Source organism: Perca fluviatilis, chromosome 9 (assembly GCF_010015445.1).
Source record: "Perca fluviatilis chromosome 9, GENO_Pfluv_1.0, whole genome shotgun sequence".
Classification (NCBI taxonomy): Eukaryota; Metazoa; Chordata; class Actinopteri; order Perciformes; family Percidae; genus Perca; species Perca fluviatilis.
The window spans coordinates 26,417,680-26,429,528 of NC_053120.1; the positions used below are offsets into that span (position 1 = coordinate 26,417,680).

The 11,849-nt window shown below is 41.5% G+C and overlaps 1 protein-coding gene across 11 annotated transcripts in view; it reads right to left on the reverse strand.

Annotated features, from left to right (window-relative positions):
* The window catches only part of unc13a (unc-13 homolog A (C. elegans)), a 46,932-nt gene extending 37,670 nt beyond the window's left edge, over positions 1–9,262 (reverse strand). For all 11 annotated transcript variants that reach the window (XM_039810465.1, XM_039810464.1, XM_039810461.1 and 8 more), the window contains exons 1-7: positions 8,916–9,262; positions 4,433–4,462; positions 4,209–4,308; positions 2,435–2,552; positions 1,157–1,280; positions 613–683; positions 285–339 (exon numbers count right to left, since the gene is read on the reverse strand). In XM_039810465.1, coding sequence (XP_039666399.1) covers positions 285–339; positions 613–683; positions 1,157–1,280; positions 2,435–2,552; positions 4,209–4,308; positions 4,433–4,462; positions 8,916–8,937 — 520 coding nt within the window. In that variant the 5' untranslated portion in view covers positions 8,938–9,262. The remainder of the gene's footprint in view (positions 1–284; positions 340–612; positions 684–1,156; positions 1,281–2,434; positions 2,553–4,208; positions 4,309–4,432; positions 4,463–8,915) is intronic.
* Between the last annotated feature and the right edge of the window lie 2,587 nt (positions 9,263–11,849).

An 11,849-nucleotide genomic window follows, 5' to 3' on the forward strand; every position in this document is an offset into this window, starting at 1 on the left:
CACTATACAGACAGACGGACAGACAGACAGACAGGGTGGTGTGTGTCTGACAGACCATCGTATGTCAGTTCACATTCATCACACATCGCTTGCATGCATGATTCATCACATCAGCTTTCCTCCCTTCCTCCTACACTTCATCTATCAGCCTCATTTCTACCTCCCGTCTAGTCTCGTTTTTGGAGCAGAGGGGGTGAGGGGAGGGGAAATAAGGAGGCATAAAAAGGACACAGTGGGGGAGAGCACAGAAGGAGGTCGACGCAGAAGTGGCTTATGACACTCACAGCACTGTGTGGTTGGTGCATGCAGTGGTCGCTCCTGTTCTTCTTGATAGGCATACTGAGGGGGGGAAAAAAAAACATCTTAGAAAATAAGATCCAGTAGTTCTTCTTAGGAAAATTGCTGGTAAAAATGTATTGACTCTGTAATTCTGCTGTTATTGGCAGCCACATAGAATTAGAGAGAGTATGGTAAAGGAAGAAAGAGGTGGAAAGGAAACAGATTAGGAAAGGAGTTATGAAAGAAAAAGGAAGGAATAAATAGATAGCTGAGGAAATACAGATGACAGATGCTGCAGAGAGAGTGATGTGGAATGTGGAGTCAAGTTCTTACGTCTTGATCTCTCATGGCATTTAGTTGTTCAAGTTTCTTGGCCCAGTATCTGGCCTCTTCCTCAGGAATGTCTGCAGCAAACATACAAACACACAACATGATCCTCTACTCAGCACATACAATACATGTCTCTCTGTATAAGCATTGCAACAGAACCATAGAGCAATCAAATTAATTCATTTTAAAGCCATGGCAATGGTATTAGATAGTAATAGACTGACAAAGCAATTTCAAGTAACAGCGCTAGATGTAGTGTTAGTACTATAGTAGTAGCAGTAGCAAAAACAGCATATGTAGTAAATGTAGTATTATTGAGACTAGCCGTACTAGAGATGGTACTAACAGTAAAAGTGATAGTGGTTGAGATAGTAGTTGATAATGTTGAAGTCACAATACTAATACTAGCAACAGTAGAAATTATATTTGTTTTTTTACATTGTAAAAAAAGAAACATATGTATATATGCAAAATCTAGCACTTACAAATGCAACAATTTACAGAATTAGGCATGTAGGATAAATACAACTATGACAAAAGGCTGCACCTAGTGGCAGTTCAAAGCGGGTGTCAAGCAGCAGCCTGTGAAAGGTTGGGTCTTTGGTTCCACAAATCTCATTCTCGGCCATGATCGCATTGGAGTCCAGGGTCAGCCACTGGCCTGGACCCTCCTGGAAAAGATAGAGGAAGATGGGCAGAGAAATATGACTTCAACTATTCTTACTACATGATAAATATGCCGTTTGGCATGCAAAATGTGCAAATTGCCTCACAGTGACGACACAACTCCTGGAAGTCACTTCCCTTGGCCACTGTCACATAACCCGCCTGAAACCTCAACTTGTCATTTTTACATTTCTGTTTGTATATGGAATAAAAAAACTTAGATACAATAAGTGAGCTTTAGAGGTGTTATAGACATATTCTTGAACTATTTATTTTAATTATGCAGTTCCTGACAGAAATCTGACGAGAACCACTCACTTGATCATCGTGTCCACTTTTTAGTATTACTTAAGTGGCTTATTTAACCAATTCCAATTCCATGTGCACAAAAATAACAAGTCTGAATGTGACATTTCTTATTGATTATGGCAAATAAAGTATATTTCACAAAGGCAACAGGAGGTGTGATAAATTATTGAGCAGGACTGCATTATTAATGAAGGCAGTGTGCAGTTGAAAACACTATGAACAAATACTGAAACAATAAAAGAAAAAAATAATACTGGATAACAATGCTTACCACTTTGAAAACAAAATACACACTTTCTATGAAGCTAAAATATTACTTTCCCACAGTGACTTGTTTATAATATCCACGATTACGACAACAATTTATCCCTTGCTTCTTTAATACATACTGTTTAGTTACTATTTGTATATTTCAAATACAGGAACACGTAGCAGCTATTGATCTGCACATAGCAACTGTCCCTATGGATACGTATATCTACAAGTGATAGGCTCCGCAGTTACTTTCTATTAACTATTTGATGTTTAAAACGTGAGAAATGCAAAATGTGGCATATACACATATAAAGTGGCTGAAAGTGAACAGTAAACATATTTAAATATAATTATAAAAAAAACTCAAAACACTCTGCAAGTTTCACATAATGGCCTTAATTAAAATAACATTAAACATTACGTGTTTTCATAACTCATATGTTGATAAGGCTATTTTAATAATTGCATTCATTCATCACTCAGACTGGAATATTGGTAAATGTACAGTAATGTAGCTAATAAAACCTAATGCTGGGAACCAGAGAGAGAGAGAAAGAGAGAGAGAGAGAGAGAGAGAGAGAGAGAGAGAGTGTACCTCATTGGACTGCCGTATGTTGCTCAGGGGGATCCATAAGGTGCCCACCATGGTGTCCCAGATCAGCCCTTTATTCCACACCTCCACTGTTAGGCCTAGATCCAGGCGGTTTATTTCACTGCTCAGCAGAAAGAGGAAGAGGCGGATTAAGGAAAGAGAAATGAGTTAGAAAAAAGCAGAGGGAAGAGAGTAAAATTATACAGCGTTATAAAAAGCTGAGTGGGACAGGGTTGTATACAGACACCTCACTGCACAGAGGCCTTTCAACAGAAATACAGTCTATGCACTTAAATCTGGTGATGGATATGCAGTGGGATTCAATCTGCAGAGGGAAATGAGTCATTCAGCATGAAGATGGAAAGAGTAGGTGATTGTCTACTAGGCTGCCGGGAGGATAGAAGAGACAGCACAGATAGGACAACAGCAGAGACTATCTATATTTCTGTATGACAAACAGCAGTGCACTCTATGATTCATTTTTTTTTCATCAAACACCACTCATACACCATATGTAAAGCTAAGGTCTGGACTAGTTAGGATTTGTAAAGTGATTAAAAATTTGACTGGCAGATTTTCAGCCCACTAAGCATCTCTCATTGTCAAGCAGTTCCTCTTCTCAAGCCCACTGGCTGTTTTTGAAAACCTAATAATAACCACAGCGTTAATATGGAAATACATCTTTCTGTTTCCATGGGAGCCAAAGGGGTTATCTGGAAAATGGCTGAATGTGCTGTTTTGTTTGGAAGATATGGCTGTAGTAGACTAAAAGCAGTATCTGTTGTGTTTTTTTTCTTCTTCTATTTAGTCACTTTCAGGAGTTATGAGGAGTAATGACGCCAAGAGAAACCCTCTACACTTGGTGTGTGAACTCTGCTGGAGCAGGTGTTATAATAATAAAAAACGTATTATGTCATCCCCTCACTCTTCAAAGGAAAAAGTGAGGAATAGGGCAAAAATAACAAATTTTAGGAATTATAAATGTCACAGCTGACCCTGCTGCTCTGTGTTGCACAACATCTGTGTGCTGAATTGAGCCCCTGAGGTGACATCTCCATGCATGTAAATTGACAGTATTCATTCCTTATTGAATGCCTATGTTAAAACTATTTATATACTCATATGGACTTGCATCTGCCAACGGATATTGACGTTAGATGTAGATTTTTTGGAACTTCGTCAAACTAAATGTATGACCATAATAGCAACGGCAAACATATTGCGCTCTTGAAATACCTTTAAGTTGAAAAACGTTCATGTCTTGCATGAAAGTCCATTTAATGATAGTTTCACTCTTTGAGAGTACAACGATATGTTCAAACTCAAAAGCTGCTGTGGCAGCAGAGCCAGAGCTTGGAGAAAAATTAGCAGAGAGCTTAATGCTTAAAAGAGTATTTCACTGATTCAGCATTGCACTGCTTTAATGTTGCCACACTCACAATAGACAGTTAAAAGTGTGATCAAAATCAATGCAACAGAACCAGACAATCATGACTTTGCGGGTCCAAGGGAAGGTGAAGGGAGGAGGCTCATTGCATTACAGGTGCTTTTAAAGGAAAAGGCAGTGAGGGGAGAAAGTGAAAGAGGAGGAAGACAAGTTGGTGTGAAGAAGAATAGGGAATGCAGTAAGAATGTCGAAAATGTGCAGAAAAGACTGTCCCCCAATTAGGCAACATTGTACAGGCAGATTTACAGAAGAAGACAGGGGCTAAAAGAGGGAAAGACATAGCAAGATAAAAGGGGGCAGAAGATGTGGGAGAGGGCAAGAAGCACTCACAACATGAAGTCCTGCTCCCAGCATGGCTGACTGCCGCGCACAGCGATGGTTGTGCTCTTAACATTCTGCACCTTCAGGGTCACGTATGTGTTAAATTTCTCTGTAAAATAGTAAAACACAAAAACATTGGCCATGCTACTGTGCGTGTGTGTTTGTATGAAACAACCTGATTTAGTAAAAAAAAATTTGTAACAAATGGATGCTATCTACGGGTCACATCTCACCTTGGGGTCCATCGAGCTTGGCTTTCTTCACTGCAAGCAAATTGAGAAAACAAGGAAGGAATTAGTCCAACTAGAAAAAGGGAGTTCAAATTTGCAAACATGTGAACATGACAGTTTTCAAAGATTTCACATTTTCATGCTGCAAATATAACGTTCAGTGAACCCTAAAAGGCTTTTCTCAGACCTAGGGTTACAGTGTGATGGGACTTAGACAGTCCAGGCAGGCCTCTGCCTGTAACTCATGTGGATGAAAGTATCAGTTGGCAGGTGATTGACAGGAGCCTGGCATTTTAGCGAGAGGAGGGTGGGGCAGTCTTTCATATTTCTCAATATGAAAGACTGCATCCATTCAGCAGGAGATGTCAGGCTCTCTGAGTCAGAGGGCCAGAAGGACAATCTGTTTGTGCAGGTGAGAGTAAAAGCTGAGGCCATGGAGGAGAGCGGTCACATGCCTTGTCCTCTCTGAATGATGTATGTGTATGTATGACAACAGGGGGTGCTGGATAAAAGACAGAGCAGCGCTGCTTTACGTCTCACACAATAGATGAGGCTCTGCTGAGGGGCCACTGCCAGCAACTCCAAGCAGGGACCTCTGAAAGTACTAGACTGACTTTTAAAACCACAGTGACGTCAACGGCCTATTCATTATTCAGTCAATCCGGCACCCTGCCGATGCCCAGCATCCCTATGTTCAGCAGTGAGGTATTAATATTCAGAGCTCTGTTTTTTTCTTTTGTTATTTTCTTATCCCTGCCTCTTTTCACTGATGTTACATGTCAGGAAAGAAATAAAGGGAATAAGCATAACTTAAAATCAATCTAATTGGGCCTCAATAGCAAGCCCATAAACATTTTCTGAGCATGTGGCTGCAAGAAGAATGGCTTTATAATGTATGACCTACAGTCTAACTCTCTAAAATAAATAGAACAAAAAATATAAATGAAAGCTCCCTCTTCTTATTCAAAAAGCATAAAAAATGAGGGTAGCAAAAGTGATGCTGACAAAGAAACACACTAAATATTTTCGTAGTCAGTGACAGCAGAGCAAGCATGATAATCATTGTTGACAAATTGGCTTCTAAAAATAGCTTCACCCCAGCAAACCCTTGGTATAATGCTTGTCGCTTAAATATTGTTCTGATTCATGAGGCAAGTGGCGGAGTAAGTGGTGTGGAGGAGCATGTGCTTCGTAGCCAACTTTAAAAGTAAAATCCACATCCTGATACTTAAGCTGCTGACAAGGCAGTCACACCTAAGCGGTGAGGATGGCTCTTTTCCACGGAAGCCCTGAATTTACATTTGACAAAGAGGCATTCAAATAAGCTATTTCTTTGCTTTAAATAGACAGTATATGACAGATGCACCTTGGCACCGCTGCCGACTCTCTCTCTCTCTCATACACTGTCCTCTCCTCACCATCAACCAGTCAGTCATCGGTCCTCTCTCTCCCTCTCACTTGCTCTCACAAGCTCCCCCTGCCATGTGGCCAGTATGCACGTGTGCTCCCTTTCTATCTCTTTCTCTTGTGCTCCATTAATCTCTCTGTGCAGCCGGATGCGGGCAGAGCTAGCTGCATCCCCAACACTAAAAATAACCACGCAGTGTGACAGGGATGGGGGGTGCCGGAAAGGGGTGCGTGTGTGTGTGTGTAGTGGTGGTGGTGGTGGTGGGGGGCTTACAGGCATAAGACTAAACCACCATTGCTGCAGTTAAAGCACAGAGGGAAGGAGTAAAGGGGAGAAAGTGAAAAAAAAGTGTTACATACTGTATATGCAAACCATCAACAGAAAATGTTGGAGGAGGAATGAAAGGAATTGCAATTACAGAATTTGATGTTCTCTTTCTTTGGGGAAAATTGGACAAAAACATGTACTCACGCCCCGGTGCGGACGACCTAAAGGGGCTTTTTATATCCTGATGTTTTCCCAATCCAAAACTTTCCAGGAGCCTACAATTCAGAGCAACGGTACGGACACCAGGAATAACAATATAAACCGGCAGACAGGGAATGCAGTGAAGAAAAAGCTAAAGATTATGACAAAAAAAGAGAAATGACTCATGAGCACAATTAAGTGAAAAACAGTGTGTGAGAGTGTCCTCTGCCAAATCAAATTCGGTCACACACCTGCAGTATACCTTGGGAAATATATCAGTGACACTGATTTGAGTATGACTGCTATAAAAGTATGCAATGCTAGTCACTGATGATTGGAAACTACTCTCATACACATAAATTAAAATGAGAAACATTATAATCGGAAAAAGGTGCAACATACAAAGACAATGCAGACTTTAAGCATCTGCCCTAAAACATTTCAGAGAATATATACAGTATATAAACAGTACATAAGTAGCCTTGGAATCATTAACCATAGAATATGAATGTTACAGTATATCTACTGTATATATTTCCATTGAAAAAACAATTGATCTTTCTTTGCTTTTAACTATTGCCAGACTCCCAATAACCTTAGTCATTATTACAGTAACGCAGTAGTGTGTTTGAAATGGTAATAAGACACAGAAATAGCCAAGAATGGTTTGTTGCTAAATTATGTTAATTTCTAATGTTGGACTTTCTGACTTCTTTTGCAAAAGATCTTCCCTAATGATCTGCATGCATAAGTAAATCTTAAATAGATGTTTGGATAATGCCTTAATGAGAGAAGGTGACAGTAATGAGGATGTCTCTATTTGCTCACTCTGTTATAAAGTTATAAGGCATGAACTGGCATCCCGCTACAGGGGGTGACAGTAAGAGCATGGTTGCCAGATCTGAATATGCTTATTCAGCTTCTGTGGCACAGGCTATCATTTCAAAGACTACATCATGAGACATGGAAGTAGAGCATACACACATCTCTGACCAGGCAATGCCATATCTACTGCTACTGCAGTGTTTATCAGCCCCAGTCATGTTACTGTGCAGCTCAAAGTGAACCGCCATGCTCATCATTCTACTTTATTTTTCATTCTTGTCACAGCCACCGTGGAAACGTATATCAATATAAACCTAGCTGCCGGCCTATAACAGAGTGAGTAGAAACTGATGACAAAATGCCAGCAGAGACCTAAAATACCATTGTGGTTGCTATGCCAACAAAGCCTCAGGACATAAAGGGACCACCAACAAGCCTGGATCTCAATCCTGACATCTGTGCAATCAGCTCTAGCTCTGGTGTCAACAATATAGCAGCCTCTTCATACACACTACAAGCCTGCTCCAACCTCTCCGTGAATCTAAAGAAGAAGCCCGAAGGAATCACTTCTTTCCCTCACTGCTCCCCGAAAAATCAGGCACCGTATTTATCAAGTGTCTCAGAGAAGGAAATGAGCCCAAAATTCTCAGAGTGCATGGTGCTAATTTTAGGCTCTGGCGTTATTACAGAGTTGTTATTAACTGTGCAACTTTGGAAACTCATTGAGGATTCAGGAGAGCTGCAGATCAGTTTTTTTGATATGTTAAATGAATGCTGTAACAACATGAACTTCATTTAAAGGTTCTGAGAGTTGTAAAACACAAGGATAACTTATCCTTGCTAAGAGGCAATGTAAAAAGAATCCTTTTAATCCTTATGAAACTTTAAGCATTGTTCTGGGATCTGGGGATGACCAGAGGTTGTTGAGAAGGTTACATGAGATGACCAGGATAATTGTATTTGCATAATGTATCGAGTTGCCTTTTGCACAGTAATGTAATTCAATTTAAAGCTGTCAGCAAAGGACTCAGATTCCTTAGAAGAAATAATGTCTTAATAAATGGAGGTATTCAGTCCTGATACATAACTCCAACTCCAACTTCACCAATCAAAACCAACGTAGCTTACATGATATGCTCTTATTACAGTGACTGACATCAGTGACATTTAAGGGCTTATCACTGATTCACCGATAAGCCACTGAATGTAAAACAGATGAGATCTCTTTTGAATGCTGCGACCGATCGCGTGGCTTAAAGAAATACCCAACTGTAAATAAACACGGTGGGCTACTTCACACGGCATTTTTTTTGGTCCGCGCAATTACGCATGAAACGAAGATGAAATGTCTGCTGATGATTTTTAATCAAAACGGTTTCCCGTTTTCTGACATAAAAAAACACCCCACGCTTCTGTCACACGGGGGGAAACTGATAGTGGGTTACATCTTGTTTTACTATGTTTGACCGCGGCTGCCACAAAAGCATACCCCTCCTCCGTAAATCGATCCGGTAGTAGGAATGGCAGGTTCGTATAAAATGAGCCCAAGCTGTAATCCATAGAAATATTACAGGGTAAATTAAAGTATTCGCCTTATTATTGGGATTTTCTTTAGTTTGCTTTAATAAAAAATAAAAAAAACTATTAATGGATGGATCGTTATCATTACACGTGAATCCTCAAAAGCAGTAAAGATCAGACTTAGAGCTATTTAGACTGCTCACACCAGCAGGTCGAGGAAATTCACAGCAAGTCGTGCCAAGACATGGATTATAGTTATCTTACCTCCAACACACAGCAATGACATTTCTTATATGCGCCTTTAGTACAGGGTCTAGCTTCTTCACCAGCGTCCGTAATTGAGCTAATTTGTGCAATATACAGCCTGGGAATGAATCGTTGGGCTGGAGATGAAGGAGCCTGCCGTCGCTGGTAGAGGCGGGTCCTGGCAGGGGCTCGTTAGCCTGACAAAAATAAAAATCTTCAAACTTCGAGAGTAAACGCCAGCGTCCTATCCTATCCTATGTTATTTTAATGGCGTGTCTGTCTAAATTTGAGACTCTTTCCGCCACTTCTCTCTCTCAGCTCTCCACTCCCCAACACACAGCCATCTTGTTCAGCTTCAGCACCGCCGATGCGTGGACAGCTCCTGGCAGTGACGTCAGAGCGGTGGTGGAGGTTGAGATGCTGAAACACCTGATTATCAGCCTCTCCCTCTATATTTTCAATACCTTTCTCAAAAACATCCTCAGATAATATCACATTATTAACATGGAGGTATTCAGTGAAGAATTTTATGATAATTGATTTTGTCAATACCCAGCCAGCCCTACTTCTAAGGAAACACTAGGACTGGGTAAATAACTTGGCAACCAGTTAAAGAACATTCATCTTCACATATACCAGTGGTTCTCAAAGTGTGTGGCGCGCCCGTGCAGATATTTGCAATAAATATTCAGTTTAGGTATTAAATGTTAAAACGGCTTTTGCCATAGCCCGGTGGGGCGGACCTAACGAGCGCTGACGTCATCACAGGCAGTGCCCGCGTGCACAGCTGATGGAGCAGAGCAGCGAATCAAATTCTAGACACTTCTGAGTTTCTTCTGAGAGTACAGAATACAGAAATAGCTAAATAGATAATTTGTCATAAACCATTGCCTCTAGCTGTTCCTTGGTGTGCCCGACGATCCCATTGTCAAACTTAGTCGTGTTTAAGTGTGCTGCAAATTGACAACAGGCCACATCACCTTCATCCTGCCAGTTAAAATAACACACCAACAACCAAACTGATAAACCCTTTAAAGAGATTCAAGACTTCCCCCCACCCAGTATGGGCCGACAGCTCCCCCTGCAGGAACACAACATCTGCTGTATCTTTACAGACTCACAAAAAGGCCTATTTTGCAAGTTACTTCTAGTTGTATTCAGCCTTGCATATTTAAGAGGAGAAAACAAGTTGTTACCAGCCACAACAGAGGCGCTGGTATTGTTTTCACCTCCTGAGTCTGTGTGTGTGTGTGTGTGTGTGTGTGTGTGTGTGTGTGTGTGTGTGTGTGTGTGTGTGTGTGTGTGTGTGTGTGAGAGAGTGTGTGGGTGCTCATAGCAAAATGTGGTTCTGGAGACACCTACTGTTACCGGAACTACCACAAAGGCAGATTTGAGTGCTTTGCCACGTGTTTATTAGCCTAGAAATCTAGACGCACCCTATTTTGCAGCCAGGGTCAGTCTAGGCACTCTCCGTTGGCTTGCGAGCTGGAAAAACCAAATTTTGGTCAGGCCAATCACATCGTGCATAGAGTCGGTGGGCGGGCTTATGGCTGCTGCTGCTGCTGGGAACAGCAGTCTTCTGGAAGACTTGGAGTTCAGCTTTTCTTTGAGAAAAAAACAAAGGACGGCACAGAAATCATTCTTAAAAAAGCAAGATGTGTTCGGAGTTTTGTCGACCGGATCCGGCAAAGGTTTAATCTATCAACTAGCTCCGCTAACTTCTTCGTTGCTCTGCCTGGTTGTAGCCCTATCCTATAACGTGCAGAGGGAATTTGAAAGACAACCATTTATCCCGCCCCTCGGATTGAGCCCTGTCAATGGTGAGTTCCCAGACCCAACATCTTGATGTGGGTCTGGCTTGTCAGGCTATGTGTTTATATGTCTGTGGGCATATTTTGTCACTGTGATAGCATCGGCACCCTTGCATGATGCATTCCCAAAACTTTACAGGTGTGTAGTTGAGATCAAAATGAAGGCGGAGTTTAAAGATGGGTGTTGTCCGAGCAAGGGTGCTGGAGGTAGGAGCTTATATACACTGTCTATGGGTAGGAGGTTAGGAATTAGGGAAGCGGCCTCACCACTTTACGGTGTTTGGTGTTTTTTGCCCCCAACGTCTCCTTCCAGGCAGCGCGGCAATGGTTATGTTTAGGGTTAAAGATGCAGTAGGTAAGTCTTATAAAACTAACTTTCTGTCACATTTGCTGAAACTGACCCTCCAGTAGAACTACATTAATTATGTAATATAAAAAAAAATCCAGCTCCTCTGGCACCACCTACAGCCTGTACCGCGATTGGCAAAATTCCACCGCTCGGTTTCTCCCCCTCCCCCCCCAAAAACCGCAAAAACCAAATCTGCCTGTCTGAGAATATTGGAGTGGCTTTTCAGAGGTGGCGTGAGCTCCGGGATTTTAAAGATCTGAAGAACGATGCAGATGTAGCCACATTTCTTCTTGACAGGTAACATAATTACCATGAATGATTTATCTTTCACTTGGTTATTAGTAGTCAAAAGTCCACAAAGCTACATTGGTGAGCATGATAGTAACGTTTGCACAGTGGTCGGTCAGATATGATGCTGAAATGGCTAACGTTAGCCTGCTAGTTAGCATCGTTTTACTGTTGGTGAGTAAAGTTAACATTGTGTTAGTGTTTAGTTATTGAAAATGTTGTCTGTCTGACATGCCGGCAGTTCTGTCAAACTCCCTTGTGTGGGAGGGGCTTAGGAGACGGTTTGGGCTGCAGCAGAAAGGGGGGAGGGACTGAGAAGCGTTGGAGGCAAAAAACACCATCGAGCCCACTTTACACCCCTGGCCCGATTTGGCGTCGCGGGCGGCTGGTGTGAGCCCATCGCAATATGGTCTCTAGTTTTGTAATTGAACTTTAAGTTGAGATGGGGAAATTTAAATAATTAGACATGTCTCACAACAAGTTAAAAAAGCAAAATTGCACACA